The sequence below is a fragment of the Dasypus novemcinctus genome, chromosome 10, assembly GCF_030445035.2.
Source record: "Dasypus novemcinctus isolate mDasNov1 chromosome 10, mDasNov1.1.hap2, whole genome shotgun sequence".
In the NCBI taxonomy this organism is placed as follows: Eukaryota; Metazoa; Chordata; class Mammalia; order Cingulata; family Dasypodidae; genus Dasypus; species Dasypus novemcinctus.
Window position 1 is genome coordinate 76,270,102 of NC_080682.1, and position 17,284 is coordinate 76,287,385.

Below are 17,284 nucleotides of genomic sequence, written 5' to 3' on the forward strand. Positions count from 1 at the left end.
AGCAAGCTGAGCTGGCAGGTGGCTCCTCCAGGCAGGGGGTGGCCACAGAGCAGGGCCAGGAGCCCAGGCTCATTTAGAGCCCCAGGCTGTTCTCACCTTGAATTGCGGGCTGGAGGGCTGGGCTGGTCCCAAGCCTGTAGGACATTTAGCAAAAGTGGCCTTTAACGATCATCTCTCAAATTTCCCCAGACAGCTTCCACACCCCCAGGGATGGGAGAGATGGGAAATTCCCCAGGGAGAAACGGCCTTCTCAATGAGTTGGGAATAATTACACACCCCCTCCACCAAGATGTTATGGGGATTAAAGAATATAATGGTAAAGCAGTTAACACAGTGTCTTGCATATAGTATGTGTTCAAAAATATTAGGTATTACTAGTCATAACTAATCCTAATCCTAACTAACCTTAACATTTGCTAACCATAACTCTAACGATATCTAAGAAAGCCCCAAAGCAACCATCCTTAAGTAACCCAGACTCACTTTATCATTGAACTCATCAATTCCACCTCTAATCCAGAACCAACTTACTCCAGCCAACTAGTCAACCCTTACAAACCCTGGTAACCCTTCTAACCCATAAGGGCTCATCCACTGGTCTCTGACCCGCTCCAGTTTGGGCTTTGTAGCGGCCCCACCTCAGGCCCCTGTACCTTCTCGAGCCGCTCTCTCAGGCCACCCCTTCTTCCCTCTCCCCTCCCCTCTGCCCCTGGCAGGGGTGGGGGGTGTCTCTGTGCTTCCTCTGCAGTGTGCAGAAGCTGAGCGAGTTCTTGTCCAGTGCAGAGATTCGCGAGGAGCAGTGTGCTCCCCGTGAGCCCACGCCCCGGGGCCAAGCCAGCAAGTACCAGGCGGTGGTGAGTGCCTCGGCCGCCCCTGCTACGCCCAGCATTTCCCCCTAATGCCCAAAGCCCATGCCTCGCAGGAAGAGGGCCCCCTCCCTGCACAGCGACCAGCCCCGTTGTCCTCACCTCCTCCCAACCGTCCCCAGCCCCTCAAGGTTGTGAACCGCAAGCATCCAGCCCGCGAGGGTTGTCGGGGCCTCCCGGGCCCCCTGCAGAGGCTGGCCCCAAGTGCAGATGGAGAGGCCGACAACTGCTGCGTCCAGGTGAGTCCTAACCCCGCACCCCCACATTCCAGGGCCCAGGGCCACGTCCAGGAGGGAGCCTAGAAGGCCACACACCCAAGCTGAGTCCTCTCCTGAGTGCACCCACCCTGCTGTGTCCCCTGCCTGTTTCCGTCTCCACCGAGTGGGGGCACCCAGCCGGGGAAGAGAGGGGGTCAGCCTGAGAAGGCCAGTCCCTGGCTCCCCTGCCCTGGCAGTGACCTGGGGAGACGGGAAACAGGGTTTGGTTTTGTTTGGGTATTGGCTTTCTTGGGGGAGGGGAGGCCGAGACACTTCACACTGAGAACCCACCTGCCTTTCTGTTCTCTTCCGGGTGGTGGGGTTCGGCCAACGAAGATCATTGGAGGCTTCTTCACGTGGACCCCCGATGGGATCCCCACACTGTCCAACATCACCATCCGCATCCCCCGAGGTACAGCCCAGTTCGGGGCTTCATTGTGGTCAGGGAGTGTCTCCCCTGGAGGCAGAGGAATTTGGGGGATCCTTCTATAGCCTCTTCCCCATGTCTCTCCGAATGGCTTGGAGAGAAGAGGAAAAGGCAACACTTACTGAAGCCCACTGTAAGCTTATCCCCCCATACCTGTGCTCTGGGGGTGTGGGGGGTACGTGCTCAAGGAGCTCAGGAGCTGGGAGGGCGTGTGGAGCAAGGGCGAGGCAGGACAGTGGGGCCGTGCGGGCGAGTCCAGAGAGGACAGACCCGAGTAGGCAGGGAAGGCCTTACGGAAGAGGTGGGGTTTCCAAGAATGAGCAGGGCCCCTTGGGCCACCAGGCAGCAGGGGGCGTTCTGGTCAAGGCCCTGCCGTCTGCAAAGCATGGAGGCAGGACCAAGGGTGGCATTTGTCGGGTCCACGAGGAGCTGGGCTCACACTGGGGAGCGGTGGGAGGGAGAAGCGAGCGCTGAGGTTGGGGTCAGGCGGGGGATGTCAGAGGCAGCGGTGGAACCTGGGGAGCCCGACGAGGGATATAGATGTGCAGAGGGGGGCCTCCACGGGGGAGAGGACTCCCCAGGGGTTCTCGGTAGGAGGAAAGAAGATGGGGCCAAGGGTTGGGCGTCTCTGTCTGTTTTCTGGGTGGTGGTTGTCCAGGCTCCTTCCTGGCCCGGCTGCCACCTGCCGCCCTCCCTGCAGGCCAGCTGACCATGATTGTGGGCCAGGTGGGCTGCGGCAAGTCTTCCCTCCTCCTCGCCACGCTGGGGGAAATGCAGAAGATTTCAGGGGCCGTCTTCTGGAACAGGTAGCATCCTCAAGGCTGAGTTAGCGGGAGACACTCAGGAGGGCGGCCTTCCTCATAGTCAGAAAGGACCGCCCCCTCCTTCTCAGGATGCAGCATGCAAATGGTCATTGTTATCACCACTTTTATTTATTAAACCCTTACTGTGTGCCAGGTCGTATGCTAAGTCTCTTGCATGCGTTTCTCCATTTAATTTTTATGACAACCAGTGAGGTAAGACCTGTTATCAGTTCTCATTTTATAAATGGTGGTTCCACTATTTGCCCTAATTCACACAACTAATAAGTGGCCAAGCCAGAATTCTAACTCAGTTCTGTTTGACTCTAAATCCCATGCTCTTAACCACTCAGTTTCACTACCTCCCAGTGTGAGGGACTGTGGCACAAATTGGCTTCCAAGTGGGGTCACCAGCGAATATGACACAGACCATTCGGTGGGTGTGTGAGGAGCCAGAGATACCCCAGACAAAGGCGGGTTTCTAGGCAAAGCACTAACATAAAGAGCCAAAGACCCCGGGCTTTCGGGAACCTGTTGTCTAGACCCAGCTGCTGTGGAGGAGCTCTTACAGCTAGCTGGTAAAAGACGCATGTAAAATAGAACCTTTTTTAAAAGTTAGAAAGTAAGAAGAGCCAAGTGGTAAAGAGGGTGTGAAGAGTGTATGGAAACCCAGGCAGAGGACAGCTACCGCAGTCAACACAAAGCCTGGCTCCCAGCTCCCACGGAGCCAAGGAGGAGGAATCCAATCAGGGTTTGTGGTTCTCATTCAGAAATAAGGGGCTACTGCAGCCAATTCAGCCAATTCGGCAGAAGGGGGAAGCCCTCCCTAGGAGCCGTTTCCGGGGGGATTTATCATTCAAGATGTTGGGTGTTTCTAAACCTGAGTGCGGTCTGGATCCCTGCATGCAGCCTAGCTCCTGCTTTTCCAAAACGCCCCTGGACGGTGCACCCAGCAGATGGCATGTGTCAAGCCTCAGTGAGGCTGTGGGCCGAGCAGACGAGCCCTTAGGTTTCCCGTGAGCTGTCTCTTGAGCCTTGACTCCATCGGGGACTGTGGTATATTTGGGGGATTTCCCAACACAGGTTGAGGGCATTCGTGGTCACTTTGCCAGTCCCTTGTCTCAACTGGCCCTGGCTATCTCTGAGGTTTTGGAGGTGAGAGCCCTAGCCTGTTGGCTGACGGTGCATGTCTGTGACAGCAAGACAGGAGTCCCCTTTTAACTGTGAACTGAAGAATGCAACCAACACTTACGGGGCCCCTGCTACGGGCCAGGCCCTTTGCGAAGCGCTCTACCAGCGTGATCTCTCGAAGCCTCAGCAAGCCTAGCAGGTGGCACCGCAGCAGGACCCGAGGCTCAGAGAGGCCCTGTGTCTTGTGGGCTAGCGTGGGGAGCAGGGACCCAAGGCCCGGACTCTTTCCCTCAAGCCTGGCCGCTGCCTCAGCCTGGAGTGTCCTAGGTCCCCATCCCAGGAACTGTTCTCCAGCTCCCTGTATGAGACTGACTGGACCTGGGTCTGTCCCCGAAACTCAGGCAACCCCTGACTTCTCCTGTCTGCATCCCTCTCAGTGTGAAGGTCAAAAGTGCCTCTGAGCCTGGTTCCTCTGCTCCCCCTTTCTTCATCTCCCTCCACCCCCACCTATCACCCCCTCAGGTGCCCTCACGCCAGCACCACCACCTTTGCTTGTCCTCTGCAGCGACAGGCGTCCCTTGTACACCTAAGGCTCCACCTCTTTTCCGGCCTCAGTGTCTGTTGGCTGCCTCCTCTCTGCAGAGCCTCCTCCCCAGCCCAGAGGACTCAAGGGTCCTCTCTGGGGCAGCGAACAATGAGCACCTCTTAGGCGCCAGGCAGTGTGCAGGGGACTGGACTTGTCCGTCTTAGACAGTGGCAGTCTGCACCCACTCTGTGAGGCAGGTATTTTCATTATCCCCATTTAACAGATGAGGAAACCGAGGTGCAGCAAGGGGCCCAAGTCGCCCAGCTCATAAATAGCAGGAGTGGGATTTGCATGTGGGCTCAAATGCATGGACTTCCCACTGAAAGAGAAGCTGCGTCCCAGAGGCCAGCCCCGAAGGCCAGGACCGTACCCTAGCCCTCCCCAGCCGAGGCGCCCGCGGGTCCTCGCAGCTCTCTCCTCAGCAACACTCCTTCTCCTCAACAGCTCCCGGCTCTGCTGGAGGCTGGGGGGGGGCAGGGGGGGGGCGTTGTGAAAAGGCTCCTCCTTTCTCCCGGATCCGGATCCGCGGTGTTCTTTATCCTCCAGCTTCCCTCCCAGGCACTGAGAGAGCCATCAGCTTAGCTTGCAGCCCTAGGAAGGTGAGAGATTTCATTTGTGACTCATGCTCCGGTTTTTCTACACTGGTTTCATCAGCCACCCAACATTTATTGAGCACCTACAGTGTACCTTATGCCAGCAACAGGAATACAATGATGATGAAGACACGGTTTCTGCTTTTGAGGGAGGGGGAAAGAGATCAGTGCTCTAAAGAGCCCAGAGGACAGCAGTGAGCGCTGCAGTCAAAAAGAGAAGGCCTCGCTGTGTGTGTGTTCCTTGGCCTGGAAGGATGAGTGTGGCCTCACCAAATGGAGGAGACAGGGGTTGGGGCAAAGGAGTTCCAGGCAGGGCTGAGGCAGGGGCAGAGGCGGGCTGATGAGAAAGAACGTGGTTCTCTCTACCCGGTACGTGGGGTGCAGGGCGGGAGGCAGGACTGAAGCAATGGGCTGGGCTTAGGTCACAGGTGCCCTATATACCAGGCCTGGGAACTGAAAATTAGCCTGAAGGCTATAAAAAAAACCACGCAGGTAATAAAGGACGACAGAGGGGAGGGACTGGGGCTGGGGGACCAGTGAGGAGTCATTTCAGTGGCTGGGAGAGGGAGGCGTCAGGGCAGACACGACTCATTTGGCTTCCCCTGCTGTTTGTCTCTCAGTAGCCTGGACATGTACACAACTCTGTCCTGCCGCCTACTCTGGGCAGTGAGTTACATGCCGGGCCCCTGTGTTGGGACCCCTCCATTACTGGCAGGAGTTCTGTGCCTCAGATACCAGCCCTGCGTCTACAGAGAGATGATGCACTTGCACAGTGAAGTCAAGAGGGAGGTAGCGTTTGGCCTGGCAGCACGTCGCGTGACTGCGGTCTGCAGCCAGAGGTGAGGGCGAAGCCAGGCTGCTCCGTGTCTGACCAAGGCTGGTGACTAGGCAGCCAGAAGGTTCCAGGAGGCACGAGGCAGCTGGGGTGTGTGTGTGTGTGTTAGGGAGCACAGAATGGGGAATGGGCCAGCGGCGTGGGTGTTTGTACAACCCTTCATTCTTGCTCCAGCAGTATGGCTGAGCAGCCAGGAGCAAAGGCGCTGGAGCCAGGCTGCCTGGGTTCAAGCCTGAGCTCCACAACCTACCTGCTCCGTGCTTTGGGAAGCTCCCAGAAGTGATGTTTCCCTTTAAAACCCACGGCGTCAACGTGAGGATTAGCCTAGGGCATAGTAAGTGCCCTATAAATATCCTTCAACAATGTACTTTGCCGTCAACCCAGCTCCCCTACTGCCCTTTAGTTGTACCCCAGCCTGTCTCCCTGGAGAGACTATAGTGGGCTCCTCGGGGACAGGGGCCGTATCTCATTTATCTCTTTGTAGCCACAGCACCTCTGTGAAATGAATTCATTTGAACCAAGAGCAACTTATGACCTCCAAAGTACTGCCATGACGAATATGCCCTGGCATCCCGCTCCCTCCCTCGTGCCTCTCCCCAAGCTGTTCCCCCGCCAAGTTTTCCATCAACGTTTGGAACGAGCCGCCCCTGTGAGTGCGTGCCCACGCTGTGCTGGGATTACCTCTTCCCCGTGACACCGAGCTCCCTGAGGGCAGGGCTAGGAGGTTAGTCCAGGCTCCAAGGGAGAAGACGTGGCCCTGCTCTCAGGTCGCTCGCCAGTCCTGGGTGGAGAGAGGTTGCGCCCCCGGGACGGGCACGCAAGGTCCATCGGCGAGAGGTCCCGCCACGGGCCTGGGGAGATTTGCGGCAGCCTGAGCATGGCCCCGTGTCGGCAGCCCCGGATCTTGGTGAGCCGAGCAACAACTGAGCGCTCAACTTTCATAACAGTCCTGCCCCTGCCTGGCTCTCTGCTTCGATTAAACTGTCAACCTGCGAATTTTCAAACTCACCCCTTAATCCTGAAGAAGAAAACATTTGGATCTTAAAAAGTCAATATTAGCAGATACACCCAGGTGAAATTCTTTCCCTGGAAATAAAGAACGGGGCCATGAATAGCAGCAGTGGACTGACATTTAACACCAGCAGAGAGCCAGAGGGAAGCAGGGCCTTCCCCATCTCCCGTTGAGCTGCTGCCAGCCCTTCCCCCACCCCCACTACCTGCTGTGGCCCCAGACCGTGGCCCCCACCCGTCAACTATTTACTCTTTCTGTCTGTGCTCAGCAGAAGGGCTGGGTCCTGTTTGCCCTGGGTCTGCCTGTGATGGTGGGTGTGATGGTAGGTGTGATGGCTGCCTCTTGAGACCCCTGATTCCCCAGGACATGAGAAATAGTCCCTGCAAGGACAGCCCTGTAGGTCCATCTGTCCCTACTGTTCTGGGAACCTTTGGGGAACAGGTAGCAGAGGCTCAGGTGTGCTCCAGGTGTGGAGGAGGCAGGTGTGGCGAGACAGTGGGCAGACAGGAGGGGTGCCATGTGGGGTGTCTAGTTTTAGTTCTGGCTCCCACTTGCTGGCTCTGTGACCTTGGGCAGGTTACTTCACCTTTCTGGGGCTCAGTTTCTTCCTCTGGACAATGAGAAAAAATGACTCTGCCTTTCCTCCCTGGGAGATTTGCATTGGGACCCAGTGAAATCCCCTGGACTCGGGGCGGAGGATGAGGTTTCAGGGCAGCAGCAGGCTTGTCTAGGGCAGGGGACGGGGAACCTGGGAGGCCTCACGTACTCGTCCGGCTCCAGCTCTACTTCTTCTCTTTTATTTATTGCGGGGTCCTCAGTGAGGGTTGGAGGCATTCGATGCCTCCTCTGCCTGCACTTTCGGGACCAAGCGCTGAGCTGAACCATGCTTCTGCTCAGCACTTCCCCTGCCCTTCCCTGCGGCCAGCTGTCCGCGGTTTCTGTGCGTCACAGTGCGTTGGCACCATTGCCCCCCCCTTGGAGATAGGAGAACGGAGTCTCCCCCAGCTGAAGGGGCTTGCCTGCGGCTTCACAGCCCGTGAGCACACGCCGACATCTCCGTGCTGCCTTCCCCTGCACCCTGGAATCCCCTCCCTCCATCTCTGTCCTTCCCACCCCTCCAGGCTCAGCTTCGGGTCCACTTCCTCAGATTTCTTCCTCTTCCAAACTGCTGTTAAAAATTACCATTTTCTCTGTGAAACAAGAGCACATCCAATTAGAAAAGGAAGACAAGCATCAGCGAAGGAAAGTCACTTAATATCCCATCACACAGAAGCCTCCAGACTTTTCTCTATGCATTTGCATTGGTGTCTTCCTGCTCTTTTCCCACCTTTTCTTTTCTTTTCCCACCTTTTCTTTTCCACCTTTTCTTTTCTTTTCCCTTCTTTTTCTTTCTTTTTTCTTTTTCTTTCTTGAGGTACCAGGGCCAAGGATTGAACCTGGGACTTCAGGAAGCCAGCGCTCAACCACTGAGCCACATCGGCTCCCCTGAGTTGGTTTTTCTGTTGTTTGCTTGTTATTTTTTCCTGTGTGGGAAGCAGGCGCTCAAACACTTTAGCCACATCTGCTTCCTCCCCCTTTTTTTTTTTAATATTTTTTTCTCTTCCCTCCCCCACCCCACCCTGGTTGTCTGCTCTCTGTGTCTATTTGCTGTGTCTTCTTTGTCCGCTTCTGTTGTTGTCAGCAGCACAGGAATCTGTGTTTCTTTTCGTTGCGTCATCTTGTTGTGTCAGCTGTCCGTGTGTGTGGCGCCATTCCTGGGCAGGCTGCACTTTCTTTCACGCTGGGCGTCTTTCCTTACAGGGCACACTCCTTGTGCGTGGGGCTCCCCTTTGCGGGGGGGCACCCCTGCATGGCACAGCACTCCTTGTGCGCATCAGCACTGCGCATGGGTCAGCTCCACACGGGTCAGGGAGGCCCGGGGTTTGAACTGTGGACCTCCCATGTGGTAGACGGATGCCCTAACCACTGGCCAGGTCCGCCACCCCCCCCTTTTTTTTGGCCTGTGTAACTTGCTTACCTCTGTACCTGTCTGGTTCACCCTACCAGTCTGTAAGCCCCACGAGGACAGGCTGCGGGCTCTGTCTCAGTTTGACACATGCTCACATACAGGGCCCAGCTCATAGCTGGTTGGCGGGAAGGACATGGGATTGGAGAATTGAAGGGAATTGTCCTTTCAGCTCAGTGCTTGGTCCCCAAAGTACAGTCAGAGGAGGAGTCTAATGCCTCCAGCCCTCCTTTACAATCCCAGCAATCAGTGACAGAACGTGCCTGCCAGGTGTACCAGTCTTTACTTTTCATATTAAAACATGCACACACAAAGCCTGGGGGGGCTCATTCTAAGAGGCTGGGGGCTCCTCTGGAAAAATAGAAGATAATCTGGACTCACGCCCCGGCTTCTCCTCTCCCCAGCTCTGTAACTCTGGGCATGTTATGTGAACTCTGAGCCTCGATTCCCCATCTGTCAATGGGGATCCTGACCTCTTTCTAGAATTGCTGTGAGGACTGTGTGAGATGGGGAGTGCACGCAGATGGCACGGCGCCGGCTGCAGCGAGTGCCCTGCCTTCTTCCCGAGTGGTTAATATGTCAGTGGCCGCCTCCATTTCTTATGGGTCTGTCATGTGCTAAGCACTGCGGGGGCTGAACGAGATGCGCTTCCTGCCTTGAAGTCCCCCTGGGGATAGAAGGCTTAATGCGAGCTGATTAGAGAGTAAGGTAGTCCATTATACCAGGGCTAATTGAGCAGCCCAGATAATGACGCAAACTGAGTTAGGGTCCAGGGAGCTTGCTGTGTGTTTGGAGCCTCCCGGAGCCGCAGATGCATTTCCCTTCAGATAAATAACAATCTCGTCTGCTCTGGAAACAGTCAAGGCAGGAGGACTCCAGGGATACGCTTATCTGGGCTGTGGCCGCAGAATGGGAATTTGTGAGCTTCGCGTTTGTATTTTTCAATCTGTCTGTAAATTACAGCAGTCCTGTGGTCGGGGAGAGCGGGGTTGGGTTGGGCTGAGAGGATGACATGAGACTACAAAGGTCGGGTACCAGGGCCAGAGGGGACCGGCGATCCCATGCCCCTCAGAGTCTCCACTCAGTTCTGCCCTCAGCAGGAGCACAGAGGGGGATGTCATCACACTTGCATCTCTGGTTTTGTCCATCCTGGTTTTTCTGACAAGAAGGTATGTGTCAGAGCTATGGAGTAGAAAATCACAGTGAAGTAATGTAGTGTGGTGGTTTAGAGCATGCAACTTTGGAATCCGACAGATCGATTTTCTTTGCTACTTGCTGGCTGTGGGAGTTTGGGCAAGTTACTGAACCTCTCTGAACCTCACTTCCTTTATCTGTAAAGTGAAGACGACTAAACTAAACCTTCTTCATATGGTTATTTTGAGCTTTAAAAGAATGAATATGCCAGTGCTTACACTATGAAATAAGTGTTAGCTGTTTCTAGTATAGTTAAAGTGGAATCTGTGTGAAAACAGGTTGGTTTCTTCTAAATACACACATTTCAGAAGTACACATCTCATGGGCAGGGGGCTGCTTCGGGAAGGTTTGGCGGTGGCCTGCGCAGAGGAAAGAGCACTGGCAAAGTTGGCACTAAAATCTGGGTCATCTCACTCCGTTTTTTTTTTTAATTTATTGTAATCCAGAGTATGAACTGCATTTTACATCACAGTCTAGTACATGCATGCATTGATAGATAAATAAGAGAAAAAAATAACACATAAAAAATACAGATTTTGACCACATCCCATTCACACTTTTTTTTTTTTAAATGAAGTTGTAAGTCACTTATTTCAGATCCAGTTTTTGGGTCCCAATCCACAGTTTGAAAAACACCCTGTGAAAGGCACGTTCCTTCTCTGAGCCTAGTTTTCACCCTATAAAGCAAGGTCAGACATAACGACCTTGATGCCCAGCCAGCATCACTGCTGCTCTGAGTCAATGTCAGTGATTTAGCCCAGGCTATTTGGAGGGTACCAACCCAGGTGCTGGGGCGGGGGCACAGAAACTGAGAAGAACAGAGTCCTCCCCAAGGAAGTTTCTTGGGGGTCCTTGGGATGGGTGGGAAGGTGGGAGAGGTGGGGATTGCTTCTCCCCAGTGATGGAGAGAGAGGGGAGTGGGATGGGAGGTAACCGGGGCTGGTCTTTCCCTTTTGTGCCCCAGCAGCCTTCCTGACAGCGAGACAGGAGAGGACGCCAGGTACAGGGGCTGGGTTGGAAGGGGCTTCCAGCCAAGGGAAGGGGTTGCATGTGAGGGTGGGTGGGAGGGCTTGTGGACGAAGAATGCTGAGGATGGGTTCGAGGGTGTGCGGCCTGCATATTTTCAGAGGCATGAGTCTAAGGAATTTGGGGGCAAAAACTGGCTCTCAATGAGAGCAAAAATTGGTTCTTAGTGGGACAAAAACATCTTTGCCATCATAATGGTTTGTGACCTTCCAAGGACCACAGTACCCAAAATAGATATATAGTATATCTGTGGCATTACAGTTTCATGGCAGATAGTGGTGATGGTTGCACAATATTGTAAATGCAATTAATGCCACTGAATTATACACTTTAAAATGGCTTAAACGTCAACTTCTATGTCACATGTATCTTGCCACAATACATTTTTTAAAAATTTCATGGCAGATAGAACCAGAAAGTAGATTAGTGGTTGCCAGAAACTGGTGAGAGGGAGAAAGGGAGAATGACTGCTGTTAGAACTGATGAAAATGTTCTGGAATTAGAGAGTGATGGTTGCACAACTTTACGAATATACTGAAAACCACTGCATTGTAAAAGCCAAAAAATCAACTGTGTGGGCAGGACAATTAGGGGGGGAAAGTCTAAAAATAGTCCTTGCGTGATGATGACTAAAACTTGGCAAGCACTGCTCTAAGGTGATGAGGTGGGTAACCCTCAGGACAGACAGTAGACTCAGTCTCGTTACTTTTGTTCAATGTGCAGTGGTAAAAATCCAAGTGAAAGAGATTAACGGGGTCCTGAGACCCGCAGACATCCCCTTGCCTTTTCCTCCCCCCAAGAACATTTGAGATGCTCTAGAGGCAGTGTGAAGCCAGGACGGGAAGGCTGACACGGCTTTGTAATTAACCTTCAGCCTCTGGCCTTGGCCCCCAACACCAAAGAGGTTTTACTTCTGCTCTTTTGTCTGTCCTTTCTCCCACCGTGTCCCCAAGTGACAAGATGTGGTGACAGGCCCGTCCTCTCTAGGTATAGTGACAGTGTTTCCTAAGCCAAAACATCAGACCCCCTGGTGTATGGCAGGTAGGGGTGTGTGGATGAAAACAACAGGACAGAATACTTGACACTGGAGCCACTCAGAGCAGGCCAGGGCACGTGAGCAGCTGTCTACGTCTTCTCTGGCAAACCCCCCAGCTTCCACAGTTGTCCTCTGGCAGGGTCACGTGGTGCTGCAAATCAGCCCTGGAGCTGCCACCCCAATTCCACTGCAGCCTGCAGGCCTCAGTGGTGGCCGCCGGGCCGGGGGCGGGGGGGCTCCCGCCTGAGCCATGTCAGCCTGAGGCGGGCCATTGGTGGGAGCCCGGGTGGGGAGGCAGGGCCTGGGGCCTACGCCCGCGGTGCCTTCCCCACATCCTCCCTCTGGCGTGGGTCCAGGGGCCTCCTCACACCCGGCTTGCCCAGCTGCGCAGGCTCAGCCCGTGGCGGCCCCCAGGGCGCCCGCGCCTCACGCCCCTCCACAGGGACTGTACAGGCCCCCTCTGTCTGGGGGAGGGCGCGCAGAATGTTTATGGAGCACCCAGGGCCCCCACTGACACCTGAAGGCCTGTGTTTCCACCCCTGCTGCAGCCCAGAGCGGGAGACGCCGGCCGACGCGGACGTCAGGTACCACGCCCTGGGAGCACGTGCCCTCCGTGCTCAGCCCGAGGGAGCCACGTGCCCTGAGGGGCAGCCCGCGTCCCAGCCCCTGCCCTGGGGGGAGTCCCTGCAGGGGTCCTGGCTCTCTCTGGTGATCTGGAAGCTGCTCCCTGCACACCGTATCGTTTTTCTCTCGTTTTCATCTTTCTATTTATTTATTTATTGGTCTTCAAAAATCATATCACACAAAATGTAGTCTCCTTGGCGCCACCTTCTTTAAAAAAAAAGTTCTTTTCTTGGGTAGTTACCTTCTGGTTTCAGAGTCAAGCGATTTGAGGGCTACTGGTAGGAGGAATCAGGGGTTGGGTGTTTACTTGATTTGGTCCCCTCCTCCCTGGCTTGGGATAGAAGGAAGGAGAAGGGAGAGGGGTGGGGCGAGCCAGGCGTAGGGCAGGGAGAGCTGAGCCCCCTCCTCCCAGGCTGCAGGGCCCCTCTGGCCTCTCAGCTCCGTCTCTCTCCCACACTTCCCCACACAAACAACATCCTTCATTAGTTGTCACCGTTGATGAACAAGTTTTCGAGCATTGCCGCTGAGCATGGATTAAAATTTACATTGTAGTTTACACTCTCTCCCACCCAATTCTGTAGGTTATGGCAAGATATATAATGGCCTGTATCTGTCGTTGCAATGTCATTCAGGACAATTCCCAAGTCCCCAAAATCCCCCTCTATGACATCTGTTTTTTCCTCTCCCTGCCCTCAGAACTTCCAGTGGCCACTGCCTCCACATCAATGATATAATTTTTTACGTCACTAGAATCACAATAAGTCCCCAGGTGCCCACACCTCCCTTGGGCTCCAGGGGAAAGAGGCCCCAGAGGCCGTGCAAGGCAGATGTGCCCCTACAGGCCCACCTCAGCGCTGCTTCCACCCGCCTGCCCCAGTCGAAGCCATTGGCTTAACACCTGCCTCGGGGAGCCCCTGAGCATGCCTCTCCCCCACCCCCTGCTTTCTCCAGGAAGAGAGGCCCGGTGGCCTATGCTTCGCAGAAACCGTGGCTGCTGAATGCCACTGTGGAGGAGAACATCACCTTCGAGAGTCCCTTCAATAAACAACGGTAAAAGCCTCTTGGAGGGAGGCAGGCTGGGGGAGGGCAGGAAGTGGCCCCGGGCAGCACTGGCGGCTGACCCCTTCCCCGCAGCCCGGCCAGCTGCCCTGCCCCTCCGTCCGTCACCCGCACTCGGCCATCCTGCTCCCCGGGCTGCCTGCCTGGATTCCGGCCTGTTCCATATGATCTGCCAGATGTGCCAGGGCATCAGGGCCACCCGCGGCCTGTGGATGAGAGGGCAGGAGGGGAGGGAGGTGCAGGACTCCTGGGGCCCCCGAACTGCCCCGGCCCTCCATGTGCTGCCTCGGCCCCCGCCTGCCCAGCCTGTCCCGCTCCCAGCCCCACTCTGAGGCTCACGCTCTGTCATCCAGCGATAATAATACTGGCTAACATTGATTCAGCCCTTACCACGTGCCAGGTCCAGTGCCCAGCTCTTTACACCTGTTTCCCACTCTATGCTCACAAATCCAATAGGCAGGTATTACCACCCCCACTTTACAGATGAGCAAACCAAGGCTCAGGAAGGTTAGGGATCTTGCCCCAGGCCACCCAGCCAGTAAGGGAGAAAAATGGGCCTCGAAGGCAAGGCTGCCTAACACCTCAGGGTGTGCTTGTCACCAGGGCACCACAGTTAATCCGTGAGCCCCCGCTGGTCCCTGCCTAGACTAAGAGCTGCCCAGGGAAGTATTACAGGAGCGGCTGTGCAAATATTTGACCAGCCATCATCATTAGCGCCTGAGCCAAGCAGCAGTGATTCTCCCAGACATGGGATCCCATGGCATGGGGACCAGGGGGCCCCTCTGGTCACTTACTCCTCTTATTTGCACCCAAACAATTTCATACTTCAAATATTTAACTTGCCCCAAGACTGGGTGAGTTGCTGACCTCAGCTACTCTCTAGTTCGCCTGGTGTTTGCTTGCATCCGAGCAGGAGGCCCGTAAAGTCATCGTTCACCCTGGCACAGCTGCCCAGGGACTAATGACCCTCAGTGAGTGCTCAGGCCCACCTCTGCGGCCAGGCTGACCGGCGGTGTCCCCCGCCCCCACCCCACTGCAGGTACAAAACCGTCATCGAAGCCTGCTCCCTGCAGCCAGACATCGACATCCTGCCTCACAGGGACCACACCCAGATTGGGGAGCGGGTGAGCAGCAGCCTGCAAGAGGTCCTCTCAGAGCCGGGCCCCCAGCTTGGTGCTTCCTTCTGCCTCAGCCCCTCCCTGCCCCCCGTGCCCTGGCTGCTTCTCAGGGAGGTCAGACAACTAGGGAACAGGAGAGGGATGAAAATGAAGAGTTGCCTGCAGTGAGATGGAAAATGATTTCCAGGCATCCCAGGCTACTGGCGGTCGTCCCTGACAGCTTTCCAGTCCTGATGGATGAAAGGTCATTTTAGGGCCACCCCAGGCCGGGGTGGCTCACATCACTCACTCATGTTGTCTATTAAGAGCCCTCACTGCACGGTGCTAGACCCAGGATTGTACTGTTCGCGGTCACTCTCCATTAGCCTGGAAGTAATTCTCCCGTGACAGTCCCCTCTGGTGCTAATCCTCCTTGGGCACAATTTAAGTCCCTACTTCCTCGGCCTTGGTTTTCATTGGTCAGGTGGTTCCAGGCACCTGTGTGATGACGCTTCAGACTTGGGTACATGCTCCCCACTTCTGAATGAATTCCATAAACCTGTATAAATTCCTTCTATGTGGACAGAGCCAGGCCTCTGTTCCCGAAGAGCTCTTGGTCGAGTAGGCGGCAGGACACTCTCCCATGGAAGGGCAGCGAGGACTTGACCCGCTTCTCCCCTTTGGTGACAGGGGATCAACCTGTCTGGGGGTCAGCGCCAGCGAATCAGCGTGGCCCGAGCCCTCTACCAGCACGCCCACGTCGTCTTCTTGGTGAGTGAGCCCGCCAGCCTGCCTGGGTGCCTTTTCTCTGGCTGCCCCCCTGGCCTACACCATTACCCCACAACCTCACACCCCCTCTCCAGGCCCAAATCTCTCCTGCCATAGATGTTATCTACGTAGCTCACTGCTGGGGAAACTGAGGCAGGGATTGCTGAAGTGACCCACCATGATCCTCACACAGAGCCCTGCATGTGGGGGAGGGCAGGGAGTAGCTCCAGGCTGCCTCCCCAGTCGAGCAACCCTTATTCAGAACGGCAGGTACATGGGATGTGGGCTGCTACTTCCCGTGTTGTGCCAGGAGAGACACGCTGATTGATCACTGCATTCTTTCCCATGGAAACTAAACTGGGCCTCAGAATCCTTCTCAATACAACATGCCAGGCAACTGGTAGCAACCAAATATGAAATAAAACTTATTTACTATCCCTACCCTACTTCATGCCAAACTCTGTCTCAGCAGCCTTGGTTGATATGGAAGAATTCTAAGACCAAGGTTTAAGGTCTGATTAGGGAGGCAGTGTATCCATACTCAGGAGCCACAGGCCAATTTAGAGCCAAAGTGTGTGGCACAGACTATGAGAGGCCTTGTCCAGGGAGACAACTGTCAAGGCTGGAGTAATCAGGGAGGGCTTCCTAGAGGAGGCTCTTAAAGTGTTTCAGTTAATCAGAAAGAAGGAGACAGGGAGCTGGAACAAGGAATTCCAGGTCCCTGGTCCCTGCTTTATTCCCTTTCCCACAAACACACAAGCCCCAACAAATGCACTTCATAATTTAAAGGTTCAAAGTCTTTGTTGCCATCTGACTCCTGCACAGTACTGTACAAAGCACCGGCCCCTTCGTGATCCTTTGTGAACTTCCAACAACCCTCTCAGAGAAAAGTACAATGGATACTTCATTACAGCAAACGTTTATTAAGCTCCTCCTCTCTCAGGCACAGTGCACAGAGAGTCTCCATTCATGGCGCAGATATCACTGTAACAGAAAGGGAGGACGGGTAGACGTGGGGTCAGGAAAGGACCCAATCAGGGCTAGTGCTTGGTGGAGCACTGAAGGATGAGTAGGAGTTCACCAGGCAGACAAAAGGTGGAACAGCACGTCAAGCAGAGGCCTTGGAATGGCACCTTCCCTGCAGCCTTTAGTGGAGGAATTTGCACAGGACAGGTGGGAAGTGAAGCTGGAAAGGAAGACTGGGCGGGCTGTGAAAGGTCTGGAACAGTGTGCTAAAGCATTTGGACTGTATCGGTAATGGGGCGTCAGGAAGTGAAGTGATTAGATCTGTCTGGGAATCAGTGATAACAGCCCCATTTAGAAATGGGGCAACTGAGGTCCAGAGCGGCTGGGTAAGTTGTTCAAGGCCACAAAGCGAATTACTCTTAGTCCCTGAACCACAGCTGCAACACTACAGGTGGGTTTTTCTGCTCACTGTTACTGCCCACCCCACCCTCCGACACCTGCCTCCACCTTCTCTCCCCTGCCCAGGATGACCCCTTCTCGGCTCTGGATGTCCATCTGAGTGACCACCTGATGCAGGCAGGGATCCTTGAGCTGCTCCGGGATGACCAGAGGACAGTGGTCCTAGTGACCCACAAGCTGCAGTACCTGCCCCATGCAGACTGGGTAAGGGCCCACGGGGGCTCAGTTTGTGGAGGGCTGAGGAAGGGGCGGGCGGGCACCTGCACAGGCCTCGCCCCGGTGTCTCAGTAGAAGCACGTGGGCCACAGAGCAGTAGAGACCAACACTGGGCAGTTTTAGGTGGGCTGGCCAGCCCTGGACTGGGCGGCTCAGGGAGACCCTGCACCCATCACCTGGGCCCACTGATATTCCCTACCCTGGCCGGGGGCCCCTGTGGATATACTCAAAGCTGCCGCCAGGAAGTCTCAGAAGTAAGGGGACACTCATTTCCCACCTTCTGATTCTGGCCCAGTTTGATAGCCCATCTCCTTGACCTTGGGAACT

At 55.1% G+C, this 17,284-nt stretch overlaps 1 protein-coding gene across 6 annotated transcripts in view; it reads left to right on the top strand.

The window, feature by feature from the left end:
* Positions 1–17,284, top strand: part of ABCC8 (ATP binding cassette subfamily C member 8) — a 75,602-nt gene that overhangs the window by 40,536 nt on the left and 17,782 nt on the right. For 3 of the 6 annotated variants that reach the window (XM_058305673.2, XM_071218158.1, XM_071218160.1), the window contains 10 exons: positions 749–854; positions 989–1,105; positions 1,460–1,535; positions 2,251–2,356; positions 10,671–10,706; positions 12,317–12,352; positions 13,344–13,442; positions 14,491–14,575; positions 15,239–15,319; positions 16,808–16,945. In XM_058305673.2, the coding sequence (XP_058161656.1) occupies positions 749–854; positions 989–1,105; positions 1,460–1,535; positions 2,251–2,356; positions 10,671–10,706; positions 12,317–12,352; positions 13,344–13,442; positions 14,491–14,575; positions 15,239–15,319; positions 16,808–16,945 (880 nt within the window). The remainder of the gene's footprint in view (positions 1–748; positions 855–988; positions 1,106–1,459; positions 1,536–2,250; positions 2,357–10,670; positions 10,707–12,316; positions 12,353–13,343; positions 13,443–14,490; positions 14,576–15,238; positions 15,320–16,807; positions 16,946–17,284) is intronic. The other 3 variants (XM_071218159.1, XM_058305674.2, XM_071218162.1) reach the window with 1 other exon arrangement.